This window comes from Rana temporaria, chromosome 2 (genome assembly GCF_905171775.1).
Source record: "Rana temporaria chromosome 2, aRanTem1.1, whole genome shotgun sequence".
NCBI lineage: Eukaryota > Metazoa > Chordata > Amphibia > Anura > Ranidae > Rana > Rana temporaria.
In genome coordinates, this window is record NC_053490.1 from 305,105,677 (window position 1) to 305,122,562 (window position 16,886).

At 44.1% G+C, this 16,886-nt stretch overlaps 1 protein-coding gene across 2 annotated transcripts in view; it reads left to right on the forward strand.

Annotated features, from left to right (window-relative positions):
- The window catches only part of LOC120926968 (protein argonaute-3), a 234,305-nt gene that overhangs the window by 147,279 nt on the left and 70,140 nt on the right, over positions 1–16,886 (forward strand). For both annotated transcript variants that reach the window (XM_040337320.1, XM_040337321.1), the window contains exons 8-11: positions 4,287–4,434; positions 11,689–11,808; positions 12,634–12,756; positions 13,202–13,335. In XM_040337320.1, coding sequence (XP_040193254.1) covers positions 4,287–4,434; positions 11,689–11,808; positions 12,634–12,756; positions 13,202–13,335 — 525 coding nt within the window. The remainder of the gene's footprint in view (positions 1–4,286; positions 4,435–11,688; positions 11,809–12,633; positions 12,757–13,201; positions 13,336–16,886) is intronic.

The following is a 16,886-nucleotide window of genomic DNA, read 5'->3' on the forward strand; positions in this document are numbered from 1 at the left end:
TACTCCAGTCCCAGATAAAGAATTACCTAAACCTCTAGCCTGCGCTTCACAGCTTGCCTGAAAACAAATGGGGCACGTCCACCAATACTAAGAATATAAATATCCCTTTACAGACTGGAGGCTGGAGGGAGGATCAGTCCAAAATGGTCCTGTAGACAGGTGTTTAGGCAGCGACATGGGAGTAGTGTACTATATAATCTTGCCTGCAGCATCACTGCAGTGTGAAACTCTGGCACAAAGATCAGATCTACGCTGTGCCACAAAAAACAGCTTCTTCTGTTTAACTGAGGTGAAGAGGCAGTGGATGATGTCACAATGTCCACCTCTGTCAATCAGAGGAAGCCTTGTATTCATTGATGAAATTCAGTGCACCCTGTGAATGACTGAGCAGCACTCAGCGCCACTTGATTTTGTTCCAGAAGCAGGCAGTCCCCATCCCACTGCCAGAACACAGTGCTGTATATTATATGTTACTGCATGCATACAGTTTTTATGCAGCACTCCCAGAGTGTGCATCCGTGATGCAAATTGTTTGTTTGGACCAACTACATCTAAATTGGCTATTTCAAGTCGCATGAAATTTGGCATTGGGCTTTAAGGTTATGGTTGTTGTGTTAGAAGTTACTGGAAGGATAAGGCTGCATTACATTATAGGGTTATGTTAACTTGCATTAACAGCATTCATGCGTGTTTTTTATGTTTTCACACCACACACGTTGAGCAGCCCTAAGTGGAACAAACACCATTTTTTATATGGGGCCCATAAAAGACGAGATATAAATTTGACAACTTTGATGCGCCCCTGTAATCAGGGCTGTCTAGCTTTTCCAGATCTTTATAAATATTTTCTAGCTACTCAGCTGGTATTGGCTGCAAAGTGGTTGTACCCAGATCTATCTAATCCTTCTATTCAGTTGGAAACGGCAGTGGTGGGATCTATAGAAGCTCTAAAGTTTCTGTTATTTAGAGGCCCTCTGGCCCCTTATCAATTTACCCCCTCAGGATGCGTGCTGTGCTCTTCTTCTTCTTTTTTTTTTTTTCAGCAGCTGCTCCTGCTACTGCAGCGCTCCTGCATTGGGACTGTGCAGGTTTAGTTTACTTGCCCCATCTCCAGCAAAGAATGTGGGTAGGGGCGGCTATGCAAACTCTGAAAATTTCTGATCTGACAGTCATTGGTGTTTCTGAGCCACGATGGAATTTTGGGAAGAGGGATTTTTGTTCTAAGGGATTAGTGCGGGGGGGGGGGGGGGGGGATTTGTGCTCAAGGGAAAATTTAGTACTGGGTGGGGGGGTTTATGCTGTGAGGATGATTGGGGGTTGTGTTAGGTGGGGAAATTTTGGAGGGGCACTAGGTGACCTTGTCTCGGCACTGCCCACAGGTATGGTACATGTATATTTACATTGGTCCAAGCTGGAGCGATGTAGCTCAGTAAAAACTTCTATACCTGGAATTAATTTTTAAAGATGAGACCTCTATTTTTTTCTTTCACCTTTACTGTATGTACTGTGTGATAATTTTTTTCTTATACATGCATTTAGTGTTTGATGTCTCGAGTCATATGTCTTCTTTTCTCAGTGGTGATGGTGGCCAGTCTTTCCTCGTTGACTAAGCAGCACACACATAATGAGGGCAGGTCTATGACCGCCTGGGATCCTCATAAGTAGTTTAAATAATGTTGGCATAACTCCAGGGTAGCTTAAAAAAATCCTGGAGTCAAGATTTAGGGGAAAGGTTAGGTACCCAGGATATGTGGAGGAACCCTATATGTTTCCCTTGTTTACAGGGCCAACTACCACTACTAGTGGATCTGTATACAAAAACTGCATATTGAAAATACAGTAGGTGCACGCGATATTGTGTCAATCTCGCTCCCTTTCTCGGCGAGATTGAGCACCTACGAGCCCCATCGCGGGAGCCAGCGCCGAGCTGGCTTGCCGCGATGGAGACAGAGCCGTCATAGAAGCGACGGGAGATCCGACTTGGATTCCCGCCAATTCTACACGTGTGCCGCGTTTGTTATGAATCCTGAGGGGGAAGTCCCCGCCGGATTTTAAATAAAAATTCGGCATGGGTTCCCCCCTCAGGAGCATACCGGGCCCTTAGGTCTGTTTTGGGTTGTAAGGAGAGCCCTACAATCCATACCAGACCCGTATCCAAAGCACGCTACCCGGCCGGTCAGGAAAGGAGTGGGGACGAGCGAGCGCCCCCCCCCCCTCCTGAGCCGTACCAGGCTGCATGCCCTCAACATGGGGGGGGTTGGGTGCTCTGGGGCAGGGGGGCGCACTGCGGGGCCCCCCCACCCCAGAGCACCCTGTCCCCATGTTGATGAGGACAGGGCCCCTTCCCGACAACCCTGGCCGTTGGTTGTCGGGGTATGCGGGCGGGAGGCTTATCGGAATCTGGGAGCCCCCTTTAATAAGGGGGCCCCCCACCCTGAGTGAATGGATATGGGGTACAGCGTACCCCTACCCATTCACCTGGAGGAAAAGTGGTAAAAACACAAATAAAATACACAGGGTATTAAAATATTTTATTAGTCTGCTCCGGAGGCTCCCCCTGTCTTCTTTAGCTCTTTTACCAGGGGGAGCTTCTTCTTCCGATTTCCGGGGGTCTTCTCCTGCTCTCCGGGGTCTTCACCGCTCTTCTGTGACGTCTTCTCCGCTCCGGGGGGTCTTCTTCTATGTTCGCCGATCTCCGCTCTTGACTCGGCGCACCCCAGTTCTTCCTCCCGCTGTCCGGTGCCTTCTCCCGCTGTTCTGTGACGTCTTCTCCTCTTCTTCCGCTGTTCTGTGACGTCTTCTACTTCTCCCTTCAGGCCGCTGTGCTGTGACGTCTTCTCTTCTTCTCTTCTCCCGATGCTGACACGTCGCCTCTTCTCGCTGCAATGACGGGTGCGTGGCTTGCATCGGATTTATATAGGCCTCACAGTCCCATCATGCTCTGTACCTACCCATGTGATACCTACCCACGTGGGTAGGTATCACATGGGTAGGTACAGAGCATGATGGGCCTGTGAGGCCTATATAGGTCCGATGCAAGCCGCGCACACGTCATTTCAGCGAGAAGAGCCGGCGTGTCAACATCTGGAGAAGAGAAGAAGATGACGTCACAGCCCCGGAAGAAGAAGAATACGTCACAGCACGGAAGAAGAAGATAGACGTTCAGCGCTGAAGGAGAAGGCACCGGACAGCTGGAGGAAGAACCGGGGTGCGCCGAGTCAACAGCGGAGAGCGGCGAACATAGCAGAAGACCCCCGGATAGCCGAAGAAGACCCCCCCGGATAGCGGAAGAAGAAGCACACCACCCCCCGCCGAAGACGTCGGAGGAAACCCGCCGAGGAGTGGGCGCTTTTATAAAAGCGACCCCCCCCCCCCGGCGGTGGAAGAGAACCGGACGGCGGCGAAGAGCGGCCCCCACCCGAAGACGTCAAAGAAGAAGCCCCCCCCTGGTAAACAGAGCTAAAGAAGACAGGGGGCGGCCTCCGGAGCAGACTAATAAATTATTTTAAAAACTCTTGTGTTGTGTTTATTGACTTTAACATTTTTCCTCCAGGTGAATGGGTAGGGGTACACTTAGGGTGGGGGGCCGGTATCTGGGGGCCCCCTTATTAAAGGGGGCTCCCAGATTCCGATAAGCCTCCCGCCCGCATACCCCAACAACCAACGGCCAGGGTTGTCGGGAAGGGGCCCTGTCCTCATCAACATGGGGACAGGGTGCTCAGGGGTGGGGGGGCCCCACAGTGCGCCCCCCTGCCCCAGAGCACCCAACCCCCCCCCCCATGTTGAGTGCATGCAGCCTGGTACGGCTCAGGAGGGGGGCGCTCGTCCCCACTCCTTTCCTGACCGGCCGGGTAGCGTGCTTTGGATACGGGTCTGGTATGGATTGTAGGGGGACCCCCTACGCCATTTTTTCGGCGTAGGGGGGCTCTCCTTACAACCCATAACAGACCTAAGGGCCCGGTATGCTCCTGAGGGGGGAATCCCCTCAGGATTCATAACAAACGCCGCACACGTGTAGAATTGGCGGGAATCCAAGTCGGATCTCCCGTCGCTTCTATGACGCGCACGTTGGAATGTGCTGTCACTATTCCAGTGAGTGCGAGATGTCGGCAAGATCTCGGCACCATGTCGCCGAGAATCAGCGCGATGCTGTCGTGCTAAAAACACAATATCACAAACACCTACTGTATCCGGTTTTGCTTTTTGGAAACCCTGTTTCTCTCCACATTTTAAATTCCACAAACTGAATAGCATAGTAATGGTATGCTGTAATTTTTTCTTTGTAGCTTTCCTTTACAGCTGGAGAATGGGCAGACCGTGGAAAGAACAGTTGCTCAGTACTTTAGAGAAAAGTATAATCTCCAGCTGAAGTATCCTCATTTGCCCTGTCTGCAAGTTGGACAGGAACAAAAACACACATACCTGCCTCTGGAAGTAAGAACCATCTGCTCATATACTTTAACACTTGTGTATGTACATGATATCTTTACATCCTTTTCATTAATTGCTGAAAATTATTTGTTTGTTGTATTCATTGGACTATGATAGTCTATAAATTTGCTTAAAAAAATGTTGTGTGTATGATGCTGTCACATAAAATGTTATGTTGGTATTGTCGTTTTTTTTTCTCCACACTTCTATATTCTGGTTTGTAGTTATGCAGGTTCGGTCATGAGTTAACATGTGCTGCATTTAGGCTGCCCATTCCTTATGAATGAGCTTTCAACAGGAGAATGAAACAAAAAATGGACATGCACCATCTGGTAATGGTGTTGCTAAGGTGTTTTGACCCTAAGGCCCCGTACACACGAGAGGATCTATCCGCTGGTATTTACCCGCAGATCAGTTCCAGCGGATAGATCCTGTGGTGTGTATGGCCCAGCGGATATTTATCCGCGGATATTTTTCGGGCCGATGGATTTCCAGCGGATTAAAAATTTCTTAGCATGCTAAGAAATCCATCCGCTGGAATCTAGTCCAGCAGATTAATCCGGTGGTCTGTACAGACTCACCGGATCAATCCGTCCGATCCCCTCCCTCGCATGCGTCGTAATGATTCGACGCATGCGTGGAAGTCTTTATCTTACAGCGTCGCGCACGTCGCCGTGTCATCATCGCGGCGACGGCGCGGCCACGTCACCACGGATGTATTCCGCGCGGATTTCGATCTGATGGTTAGTACAACCATCAGATCCAAATCCGCCAGAGGATTTATCCGCGGAAACGGTCCGGAGAACCGTTTCAAGCGGATAATCCTCTCGTGTGTACTAGGCCTAAAACCTTACCACAGTTTAAATGGAACATAATCAAAAACTCTATTTTTCTACTTCAAGTTAAAAAGAAATTCTAGGTATATTTATGTTGGTCACATTGGTCCAACCTGGACCAATGTCCTATGCATATACCATATCATATCTGGCCAATCCCCCTGGGAGCTGGAAATCACTGAAGTAGACACTGCTACTCCAGTCACCCCCCTCTTCTATGGCCTGTGCCGAGTCACTCCCTTGCTGCATTCTGAACACAGGAGGCTGGCTGCTTGGCAAGGGCACCATTCAAAGAATGCTTTGCATTTTATTGAATGAATGCAAAGTGATATCTGATTAGACGAGGTGGAGAACATGACATCACACGCTACCTTTCAACCTAGTCCCATCAGAGAATGCTTTGCATTCATTCAGAGAATGCAAAGCATTCTCTAAATGGAATCTGTGCTAATAGTGCTAACAATGCAGCAGGCCAGCTGCTCACCATGGCACATGGAGGCAAACGGAGATTACTGGAGAAGCAGGGTTTACTTCAGTGATTTCTAGCTTCTAGGGGGATCGGCCAGGAATGGTATATGAATATGCTTGACCAATGTAACTTTATATAAAACATCTTTACTTGGAATTCATCTTTAAGCAAAAATATATATAATGTTTTTGCTGGTCACTAGGACTTTCTCCAGTAGGGGTACATAGATGACCATGAAAACCTAACTTAGAATCTATTACTTCCCTAAAGGTTCAAGCTTTAGAGAGAGCATTTGACAAGCGTTCTCTTTAAAGTTTTCTTTTATAAGACCCTAAAGTAGTATTAAACCCTCAGTTTCATGCTCAACACATTGAACACAATAAAATGGACATTCCCCTGTTTGTTAAAGTTCTTATTCCAGCACTTGCAGTTTTAAAAACTTTCAATGCTGCTGGCTCTTTCTCTATTCTGCCTCCCTAAACTTAGTCTTCACAGGATAGCATTAACAGTAGACAAGTGCAGTCTCCAGTCAGTCAGCTTCGAGAGGGGAGGAACAGGGGAGTGTCTTATCATCCAAGCATAGGGGGCTGTGTGTTTCTGTTGATACACACAGTATAGGGTGACACAATTCTCATCCATGCTTTCAAGGGTGGCTCCATTGCACACTGCAAGAGAACTTGGTCATCCTGAAACTGGAAAACTAGGGCAGCAATCATGACATCAGCCTATCCTGCAAGATAAACAAGAAGAATTAAAAATAATCCTTGCCTAAGTGCTTACAAAACTGCGAGTTTAAATGGGAACTAAACCCTCCTATCCTTTGCAGACATGAAAGCCATCTTAAGGCCCGTACACACAATCAGAAAATTGTACGAAAAATATTGCTTTCATACAATAATCTGATCGTTGGTACACAACTTTCAAGAGCCAATCATGACAGTTTATGCAAAAATATCTGATGGGATAAGCACAGAAACATTTTGTACAATACCAGGTCATATGATTTTCTTTTAATCGGTACTGTTTTTTCATCCGAAAGTACAATACAGCAATTCTGAATTTTTATTCTGTCGTGTAAGAATTTTTGTGACTTTAGTAAACTTCATTTTTGGGATGGAGTCTAGCATTCAAACAAAAAAAATGCGCAATCTCATGTGCATCAGCCATTAGTCTGTTTGATCTGTTGCCATGGTGCTGCATGTGATCAGTTATGACACCAGCTATTTGATGACTTGACAGTTCAGTTGAGAGCATAAAGTAGCTTTGACTGTTTTTATAGTTCACAGCATGCCTTAAATTTGTTATAACATTTTTTAACATAGTTTACTTATTTTGAATAAAACACAAAACACACAAAAACAGTGGTACATTCTCGACAATCCTTATAAATAACAGAAACAATAATTTCACTTAATAGCCGCCATCAGTTCAATAAATCTAGCTTAACCTATGAAGTGCATTGCACTTGGATATCATAAGCAGGGGAAGGCAGAAATCCATTATTCCATAATCAGTGCAACAGATTACGTTTAACAGTAGAGTAAATTACACGGAAGGCATAGGAGGTTATGGGGGTTTGCTCCCCCGTAAGGTAGTAGATCTGTAGTTGTGGACCCAAACCTGTCAAGAACTGTATCAAATGGAGTCAGGGATGAGGGCCCAGACAAATTTGGACCCAGGTAATTGCCATGTTCCAATTATGATACATACATTGGGGCGAGGGGGGTATGGCGTTTGGGTTCACCCTAATGGTGAGATTTCAGCTGGTCCTATGCTAATCATGACATGTCCTCAACCCCTATTCCCAAGTGAGCTGCCTCTCCTGAATCCACGCCGCCCAGCATGTCTTGAATTTAACAGTTTTGGGAAACCATTAAGATTGGTTTAGTTCTGCTGTAATATCACTTTAAAGTGGAACTAAACTCTTCAATCCAACTGTTTTAAAAGACCGTTGCACTAACTGTCACAATGGTTGTGCTCTCAAGCAAACTTGTCAAACCATAAAATGGGTGGTATCATAACAGGTCACATGTGCAGCATCATGTCTGTTAAAGATTAAATAGAGGCTAAGATGGCTGAATCCGATAGAAGTGTTAACCTCTTATTAAAGTCCAACTAAACGTATTTGATACATATGGAGTGTATCAAATTAAAAAATGTATGCAGCACCTGGCGACCCAAGCGACCACCCAGAGCATCAGACGGCTGGTCAGAAAGCTAAACCGAGCTGGGATCGGCTTTGATCTGCTCTCCGCTATGGTAACCGGAAAGCAATGACCTGATATCGCTTTGAGTTTAACCAAATGTCAGCAACACGATTAAAAAAAAAAATGAAAAGCATTTGAAAACACAGATCTTGGTGTTTTTTAATGCTATTAAAGGCAGAGGAGGGACTGGGGTCTCCAGATCTATCCATAAAGAGTACCTGTCACAATAGAAATGATAAAAAAATAAAAATAAATTAAAGCAACAGTTTCAAATTAAAAATATTAACCACTTGCTTACTGGGCACTAGGCTGCATTCACATCTAGACGGACGAAATCGCGGCGTTTTGTCGCCGCAAATCGCGGTAAAAATAGCGGCGTTTTGTACCGCGATTTGCGGCGACAAAACGCGGGTATTGTCCGCCTAGATGTGTCCCAAGATGACCCCCTCTATGGAGATGATTGCCATCTCCTAGCCGAACGCTCGAAGACGCCTGAAAAAAAGGTCCGGGACCTTTTTTCACGCCGCAGGCGACAGGCGTCCGGCGTTCGGCGTGGAGATGTGAACCATCTCCATAGAGGGACATGTATTTCCAGCCCTCTGGCGGCAGAGGCGTAGCGCTACAGGCGTAAAAACGCCTAGATGTGAATGGGGTCTTAAACCCCCTTCCTGCCCAGACTAATTTGCAGCACTGTCACTCTTTGAATGACTACAGTGTACCCAAATAAAAATGTTATCCTTTTTGTTTACACAAATAGCGCTTTCTTTTGGTGGTATTTAGGTGCTGCTGGATTTTTTTTTCCTGCTAAATAAAACCAAAAAGAACTGAAAGTCCCCCCCCCCCACACACACCAAAGCCCCCAGCCCCCCCCCCCCCCAAACAGGGCTGATTTAAAAAAAAAAGACAATAATTAAAGGTTCAATTGTAAAAATAATATATTTTTTTTAAAAACACTGACACCATCCACCCCCCCCCCCCCTCCAACCCAAAAAATAAAGCAATGTAAAAAAAAAAGTAATAAAATTGTAAAAAAAATTAACTATTGACACAGTCCACACCTCATCAGTACCCATCAGTGCTGCATATTGGCACCACTGTCACATGACATAAAAAAAATGTATGTCTTAAAGTAGTATCGGTGCATTTAGGCTTTGTGCTGCCCTGTGCCTGACTAAACTCCTGCACCCCCTAATTTAAATATAACCAAACCCCCTTTTAAGACCCGCCCTGTCATCTTCATGGGAGGACAGAGGGGGACACTGCATCTTTTAATTTGGGGGGGAGAGGGGAGTAAGGGAATATGTGATGGGTGCTTTGGGAGGCTAGTGGTGGGGGGCTTTCCCCTTTTCTGCTTTGTGGGCTTCCCCCTTTGTTCTTATAATGGCCTTATTGCTTACTACAAAAACTCAATCTAGCAGAGGGTTTATAGAAAGATGTCCCTGCAGCCTTTCTTTTTTGCTAGTGCCCAGTCACTAGAAGGTAGCTGCATATAACCCAGTTGTAAAGATTTTAAGAAGCTTGTGTCCTGTACAGTATTACAAGAAACAGATTTTACTGGTATGTCAGAAATCCTATTTTTTTTAATGTCTTTATGAAGACCCCAGTTAGTTGGGTCCTGATGCCAGTGCCCCAGTAAGGCACTTCACTTCAAGTAGTTGTAAAGGTAGAAGGTTTTTTACTTTTTTTTTTTTTAATATGTTTATTGAGTTTTAAAGACAAACATGCATAGAATAAAAAACAAGCAACACAATGTACAGAGAAAAACTGTGTACGTAAAAATAAATAAACGGTAATTATGCAATTGTCGCACACATTTACTGTGTTTTATTATACACTTGACTTATATGGAATTGCACAAACCTCATAGGGGTTAGAGTTAAGGGACTCCCAGCCATCTACCCCAAATGTTATGAAACATTTTAACTCTCTTCCATATCTTAAAGGTTAGTTTATATAGAGGCAGGGAGTCATTGACTAGTTTCATCCAAAAGGTTCTTGTTAGGGATAGTGATCCCTTCCATGACAACAGAAGGGACTTCTTTGCATAAACATAAAGGATACGAAGCAGTCTCTTGGCATGGGAAGAGATAGTCAGGTCACCAAAGATGCCCAGAAGACCGTTTTTGGGATTTACAATATTTGATAGACCCAGGGCAGTAGATATATAGGAGCTGATATCTACCCTGGTCCAGAAACAATGGAAGAAATCAGTTTGGCCACACCATCTAAAGCACTCAGCTGAGGGAGACAACCCCATCTTATATAATCTAGCAGGAGTGAGGTGAGAGTGATGAAAGATCTTGAGCTGGATAACACAGTTTCTAGAGGAGATGACTGAGGTCTTATACGTGTCACTAAACTCTCGGTCCGCCTCTGTGAAGGGTATATCCAGGGAAGGTCCACCTTGTGTGAACTGCCTGGAATCTAGGGTTAGACTCTGTTTATAAAGGCAACATAGTAAGTGGCGATATGTTTTGTGGGGTCTGGGCATCTTAACAATTTCTCCAGAGGATGCACCTTAACAGGGTTATGCAAAGAGCTTTATTGCACACATACCGCTTGCAAGAGTTGTTAATAGTAAAATAGGTTGGTGCATGGTAAGTCAAAGTCCGATCCGCAACTGGTAGAAGGACTTAAAACCTTGTGCAGTATATAGGTGACATAAATATTTGACCCCTTTAGAAGACCACCGCGGCGGGTCAGGTAGGGACTATAATTCTTGAAGGGTTAAACCATAAATGGTTATTGGGGGGATGTCGACCATGAGTCCTTCGAAATTTTTGCAGCTATGGATTTAAACAGGGAGAGAGTGGTACACAGAATCAACATACCCGGACGGGCCAGGACACCGCCCCTATAGATAATATAATGAGGAGGCAATAGCCCCTTTTGTAGTGGTACAGGCATTGGTAGAAACTGGATGCATTCTCTGCAATAAGGTTAAAAAAAAAAAAAAAAATTAATAGTAGCTCCCCCCACGCCCCCCCCTAAATACTTAAATGAGCCCAATCTCAAAACAGGGTTGTGCACATCTGCAGCAGCTCTTCTCCCCTCTCACAGGTTTAGCTGAGAACAGTGGGAGCCATTGGTTCCTGTTGCTTTCAGTCAAAACCTGTGAGCGGAAGGTATGGCCAAGCAGGGCTGTGTCTCTGAATAGACTAAGGTATGGCCAAGCAGGGCTGTGTCTCTGAATAGACTAAGGTATGGCCAAGCAGGGCTGTGTCTCTGAATAGACTAAGGTATGGCCAAGCAGGGCTGTGTCTCTGAATAGACTAAGGTATGACCAAGCAGGGCTGTGTCTCTGAATAGACTCAAACAGCTGGGCTCGGGATCGAGCACGCACGAGTACCCCCATAGAAAACTGCTTCCTGTGGTGGCCACTCGGCGGTGAGGGACCCAACAAAACGAACAGGTAAGTAAGACCTGTTTACTATTTAAAAAATAAAAAAATAAAGCTTTACACTGATTTTAAGTGACAGTAACAAGCATATTGTAAACGGTTAAAGACCTCAATGCCATGTTTTTCCAAAAACATGTTTTATAAAGGAAAGTATATTTATAACTACTAGCTGAGACAATTTACAAAATAAACTCCAACTCAAATAATTTTTTGCATAAACAGTTGAGACAAAATTTTACACTGCATGGCCTCTCCCTGCAACATAATAAAATGCCTTTTCAATATGCAGTGTCCGTTGCTTTATGATTCGATCAAGCAAATACGTTTTCTGTTGTGTGTTCCTAGGTCTGTAACATTGTAGCTGGCCAACGATGTATTAAGAAGTTGACTGACAATCAGACATCCACTATGATCAAAGCAACAGCTCGGTCTGCTCCAGACAGACAGGAGGAGATCAGCAGGCTGGTGAGTTAATAAAATTTGGCCATGTGAAAGAAGCTATAATGGTTTTGGGTCCAATTTACTTTAACATTGTCCGATATTTATCTGAGCTAATTTTTTCTTTTTTTTCCTCTTCCTTTCCAGAATTTTTTTTTTCTTTTTTTTACTCTAGAACTCATTTTTGTGTTTAATAAAAGCCAGAAATTACAAAAAATGTAGCTGCTGACTTTAAATAAACACACACTCACCTCTTCCATGATCCAGCTATGTAGTCACCTGAACGCTCGCTTCTCTCCCTTCCTCTCCCCGGCTTCGGCATTTTATCTGTGGGCATCCGGCTGTGACAGCTTGTGGTTTCAGAGCCTGATGCGCAATTTGCGCTGTGCCTGCGGAATGGTCCGGCAGTCTTCTGGACCTGTGTGACATGACAAGGAAGGGAAAGAGGAGAACTTCCACTCGAATCGCCTGGGTGATCTGAGTGGGAGTGGGTACCTGTCAAAACTAGGTACCGGCTCCCCCCCAGAGAAGGTTTTTGTCCACGCATGGGCAATGGTTTAACAGCCATAAATATCTATGTAACAAGAATACCACCTCTGCGAATATCGCCTATTGGTTTATGGAGGAGAGCCTCCCAGGAGACTTTACCAACAGCTTTTGGACATGACCTGCCAGATCCTTGTCCAGTTAAGGTCCTGTTCATTGTACAGTATATGTATGCGTATAATTGGTGGGGATTAACCGCCTGGTCTTGTATCTCAAAAGTGTAAATAGATTAGTGTGGATAGTGTTCATGGTTTTGCATTTATGGCAATATATATATGTTACCTAAATCAATTTTACACATTTTAGGTTAGAAGTGCAAATTACGATGCAGATCCTTTTGTTCAAGAATTCCAGTTTAAAGTTCGAGATGAAATGGCTCATGTGACGGGAAGAGTACTTCCAGCGCCAATGTTGCAGTACGGAGGGAGGGTATGTAGAAAACCATTTTATTCCTATTTTAGCACTGGCCCTTATTAAAGAATCCCTTTGATCAATCTCTTATAAAAGTATGAGAGAAGGTTAAGATCCTAAAAGATGATATTTATTATTTTTGTCAGCTTCCGGCGGTCTTGGTATATGAAAAATTTGCAGATTATCTTGTTTTAAATGTTTGCTATTTATTGAAAGTCTCAGAAGCTACACATGCAAACTATTTCATTAAGACCATTATGTAGCAACCAATTAGTTGGCCCTTTTAAATGATCTTACTGCAGTATATAGAATTACAGTTGCTGTGGAACAAAGAATTTTAAAAATGTCCATTGTTATTTACTATGTCAGATGGTATATTTGCATGGTCTAGATATCTAGATGCCATCATTTAAATGTCTGATCATTTTGTTTTCTTTGTTCTTTTAAACATCTTATTCTGTAGAATCGCACAGTGGCAACTCCGAGTCATGGGGTCTGGGACATGCGGGGAAAACAATTCCACACTGGTGTGGAGATCAAAATGTGGGCCATTGCATGCTTTGCAACGCAAAGGCAGTGCAGGGAAGAAATCTTGAAGTAAGTCTTAAAGAATGCAGTAAAATAAGTGTAAGATTTACATTTTTCAAAATCAAGCTCTATAAAAAATTTTTAGCTGATTATCACAGATCACATTGTAGAGAATGTTTCCCTTGACAGTGTATTATTATGATTTTGTTTTGTTATAAAATACTGTTAAACCCTTTTAATGACAGGTTATAAGTGTTAATTTGTGACCTTCCTCTCAGAAGGCTTGCAAGTGGATTTTCTGCCTCCTTTTCTGCAATCACCATTGAAGTGATATTAACCACTTGCCCACTGGGCACCTAAACCCCCTTCATAATCAAACCAATTTTCAGCTTTCAGTGCTCTCATATTTTAAATAACAATTACTCAGTCATTCAACATTGTACCCATATAAAATATGTGTCCTTTTTTTTTTTTTTCTACACAAATAGAGCTCTCTCGTAGTTTTTATTTAATTTTGTTATACAATTTTGCAAATTACTAATTTTTCGCCAAAATGTATACTGCTACATTGCTTTGGTAAAAATAACCCAAATAAGTGCATATTATTTGTCCTGTGTGAACGTTGGAGAGTCTACAACCTATGGTGCTAATCATTGAAAATTGATCACACCTGATGTACTGACAGGCTCTCATCTCATTTATTGAGACACTAAGACCCCTTTCACACTGAGGGCGTTTTGCGCACGCTATAGCGTTTAAAAATAGCGCCTGCAATCCGCTCTAAAACAGCAGCTCTATTGTCTCCAGTGTGAAAGCCCTCGGGGTTTCACAATGGAGCGGTGTACTGGCAGGGCGTCAGGAAAAGTTCTACCAGCAGCTTCTTTGGAGCGCATTAGCAGCGGTGAACTCACCGCTGCTAATGTGCTCCTGCCCATTGAAATCAATGGGCTGCCACCACCATGTTTGACAGTGGGGATGGTGTGTTCAGGGTGATGAGCTGTGTTGCTTTTACGCCAAACATAACGTTTTGCATTGTTGCCAAAAAGTTCGATTTTGGTTTCATCTGACCAGAGCACCTTCTTCCACATGTTTGGTGTGTCTCCCAGGTGGCTTGTGGCAAACTTTAAACGACACTTTTTATGGATATCTTTAAGAAATGGCTTTCTTCTTGCCACTCTTCCATAAAGGCCAGATTTGTGCAGTATACGACTGATTGTTGTCCTATGGACAGAGTCTCCCACCTCAGCTGTAGATCTCTGCAGCTCATCCAGATTGATCATGGGTCTCTTGGCTGCATCTCTGATCAGTCTTCTCCTTGTATGAGCTGAAAGTTTAGAGGGACGGCCAGGTCTTCGTAGATTTGCAGTGGTCTGATACTCCTTCCATTTCAATATTATCGCTTGCATAGTTCTCCTTGGGATGTTTAAAGCTTGGGAAATCTTTTTGTATCCTAATCCGGCTTTAAACTTCTCCACAACAGTATCTCAGACCTGCCTGGTGTGTTCCTTGTTCTTCATGATGCTCTCTGCGCTTTAAATGGACCTATGAGACTATAACAGTGCAGGTGCATTTATACAGAGACTTGATTACACACAGGTGGATTCTATTTATCATCATTAGTCATTTAGGTCAACATTGGATCATTCAGAGATCCTCACTGAACTTCTGGAGAGAGTTTGCTGCACTGAAAGTAAAGGGGCTGAATAATTTTGCACGCCCAATTTTTCACTTTTTTATTTGTTAAAAACGTTTAAAAAATCTAATAAATTTCGTTCCACTTCATGGATGTGTCCCACTTATTGATTATTCAAAAAAAAATTACAGTTTTATATCTTTATGTTTTAAAGCCTGAAATGTGGCAAAAGGTCGCAAAGTTCAAGGGGGCCGAATACTTTCGCAAGGCACTGTATGTGTTGAGTTAGCAGTCTAAAGGTCAGACGTCTGACTTAAGGAATGTGTATTATGCAGGTGAGGGTACCTTGTCGGAGACGTAACGTCTGGGGGATAATTAACTCCTCTGAATGACATTATGTAAAAGAATGTGATTGAAGTGCCGTGTGGGTGGAGTTGATTCATTGTTCACTTGGGTTCTAAAACTGTATATAAGAAAGCTAAGTTACCATTGAAAGTGTTCATACATTTTGACTCAGAGAACAGAGCTTGTCTCGTTATTTCTGGGGAAATGGGATGTCTGATGTCTGTTAGATTGTGGAGTGTCAGATGAGCTGTCGTGTCTGATGGAAGGGAAATCGTAAACGGTGGTGACCGTTACAGTGGATATAAAGGCATAAGGTTTTTTTTTTTTAAAACCTTAAAGTGGTTCTAAGGGCTCAAGGCATTTACCTTCATGCATTCCATGCATGACGGTAAAAAACGTTTTGTGTGCAGCAGCCCCCCTAATACTCACCTGAGCCTCATCGCGATCCAGCGATGTGCATGAGTGCCTCGGCTCTTCTGAGGGCTCTTACTCCTCATTTGGCTGAGGTAGCAGTGGGATTGACTCCCACTTCTGTCGATCACAGCCATTGAGCCAATGAGGAGAGAGTGGGTGCGGATCCGAGCCACGGCTCTGTGTGTGAATGGACACACAGAGCCACAGCTCAGGAGCGAGTCTGAGCTACTTGCACTGGGGGCATTTGACATGATGGAGGTGCCAAGAACGCCAGAAGGGGACCCAAGAAGAGGAGAATCCGGGCTGCTCTGTGCAAAGCCACTGCACAGAGCAGGTAAGTATAACATATTTGCTATTTAAAAAAAAAACAGGGCTGCCTTGTCCTCTTCTTGCTACTGAACTTCTAGTGCTGTTGGGGTTACTAGCTTCAGATCTTCAGGCTCAACTGCAAAAAAAAGTATTAAAACCAATGATTAACTACTTGCCGACCAGCCGCCGTCATTCTACGGCGGCAGGTCGGCTCTCCTGGGCGAGAGCCCGTAGTATAACGTCGTCTCTTTGAGCGGCCGTTATACTCCCGTGCGTGTGCCCGGCGGGCTCGATCGCCGCCGGGCACCCGCGATTGCTCGTTACAGAGCGGGGACCGGGAGCTGTGTGTGTAAACACACAGCTCTCGGTCCTGTCAGCGGGGGAAATGCTGATCTTCTGTTCATACAATGTATGAACAGAGGATCAGTGTTTCCCCTAGTGAGGCCCCCCCCCCCCCCCACAGTAAGATAACACACAGGGACATACTTAACCCCTTCCCCACCCCCTAGTGTTAACCCCTTCACTGCCAGTGGCATTTTTATAGTAATCCAATGCATTTTTATAGCACTGATCGCTATAAAAATGCCAATGGTCCCAAAAATGTGTCAAAAGTGTCAAGTGTCCGCCATAATGTCGCAGTAATGAAAAAAAAAAAACGCTGATCGCCGCCATTACTAGTAAAAAAAATATATTAATAAAAATGCCATAAAAATACCCCCTATTTTGTAAACGCTATAACTTTTGCGCAAACCAATCAATAACCGCTTATTGCGATTTTTTTTCACGAAAAATATGTAGAAGAATACGTATCGCCCTAAACTGAGGAAAAAAAATGATTTTTTATATATTTTTGGGGGATATTTATTATAGCAAAAAGTAAAAAATATTCATTTTTTATCAAAATTGTCGCTCTATTTTT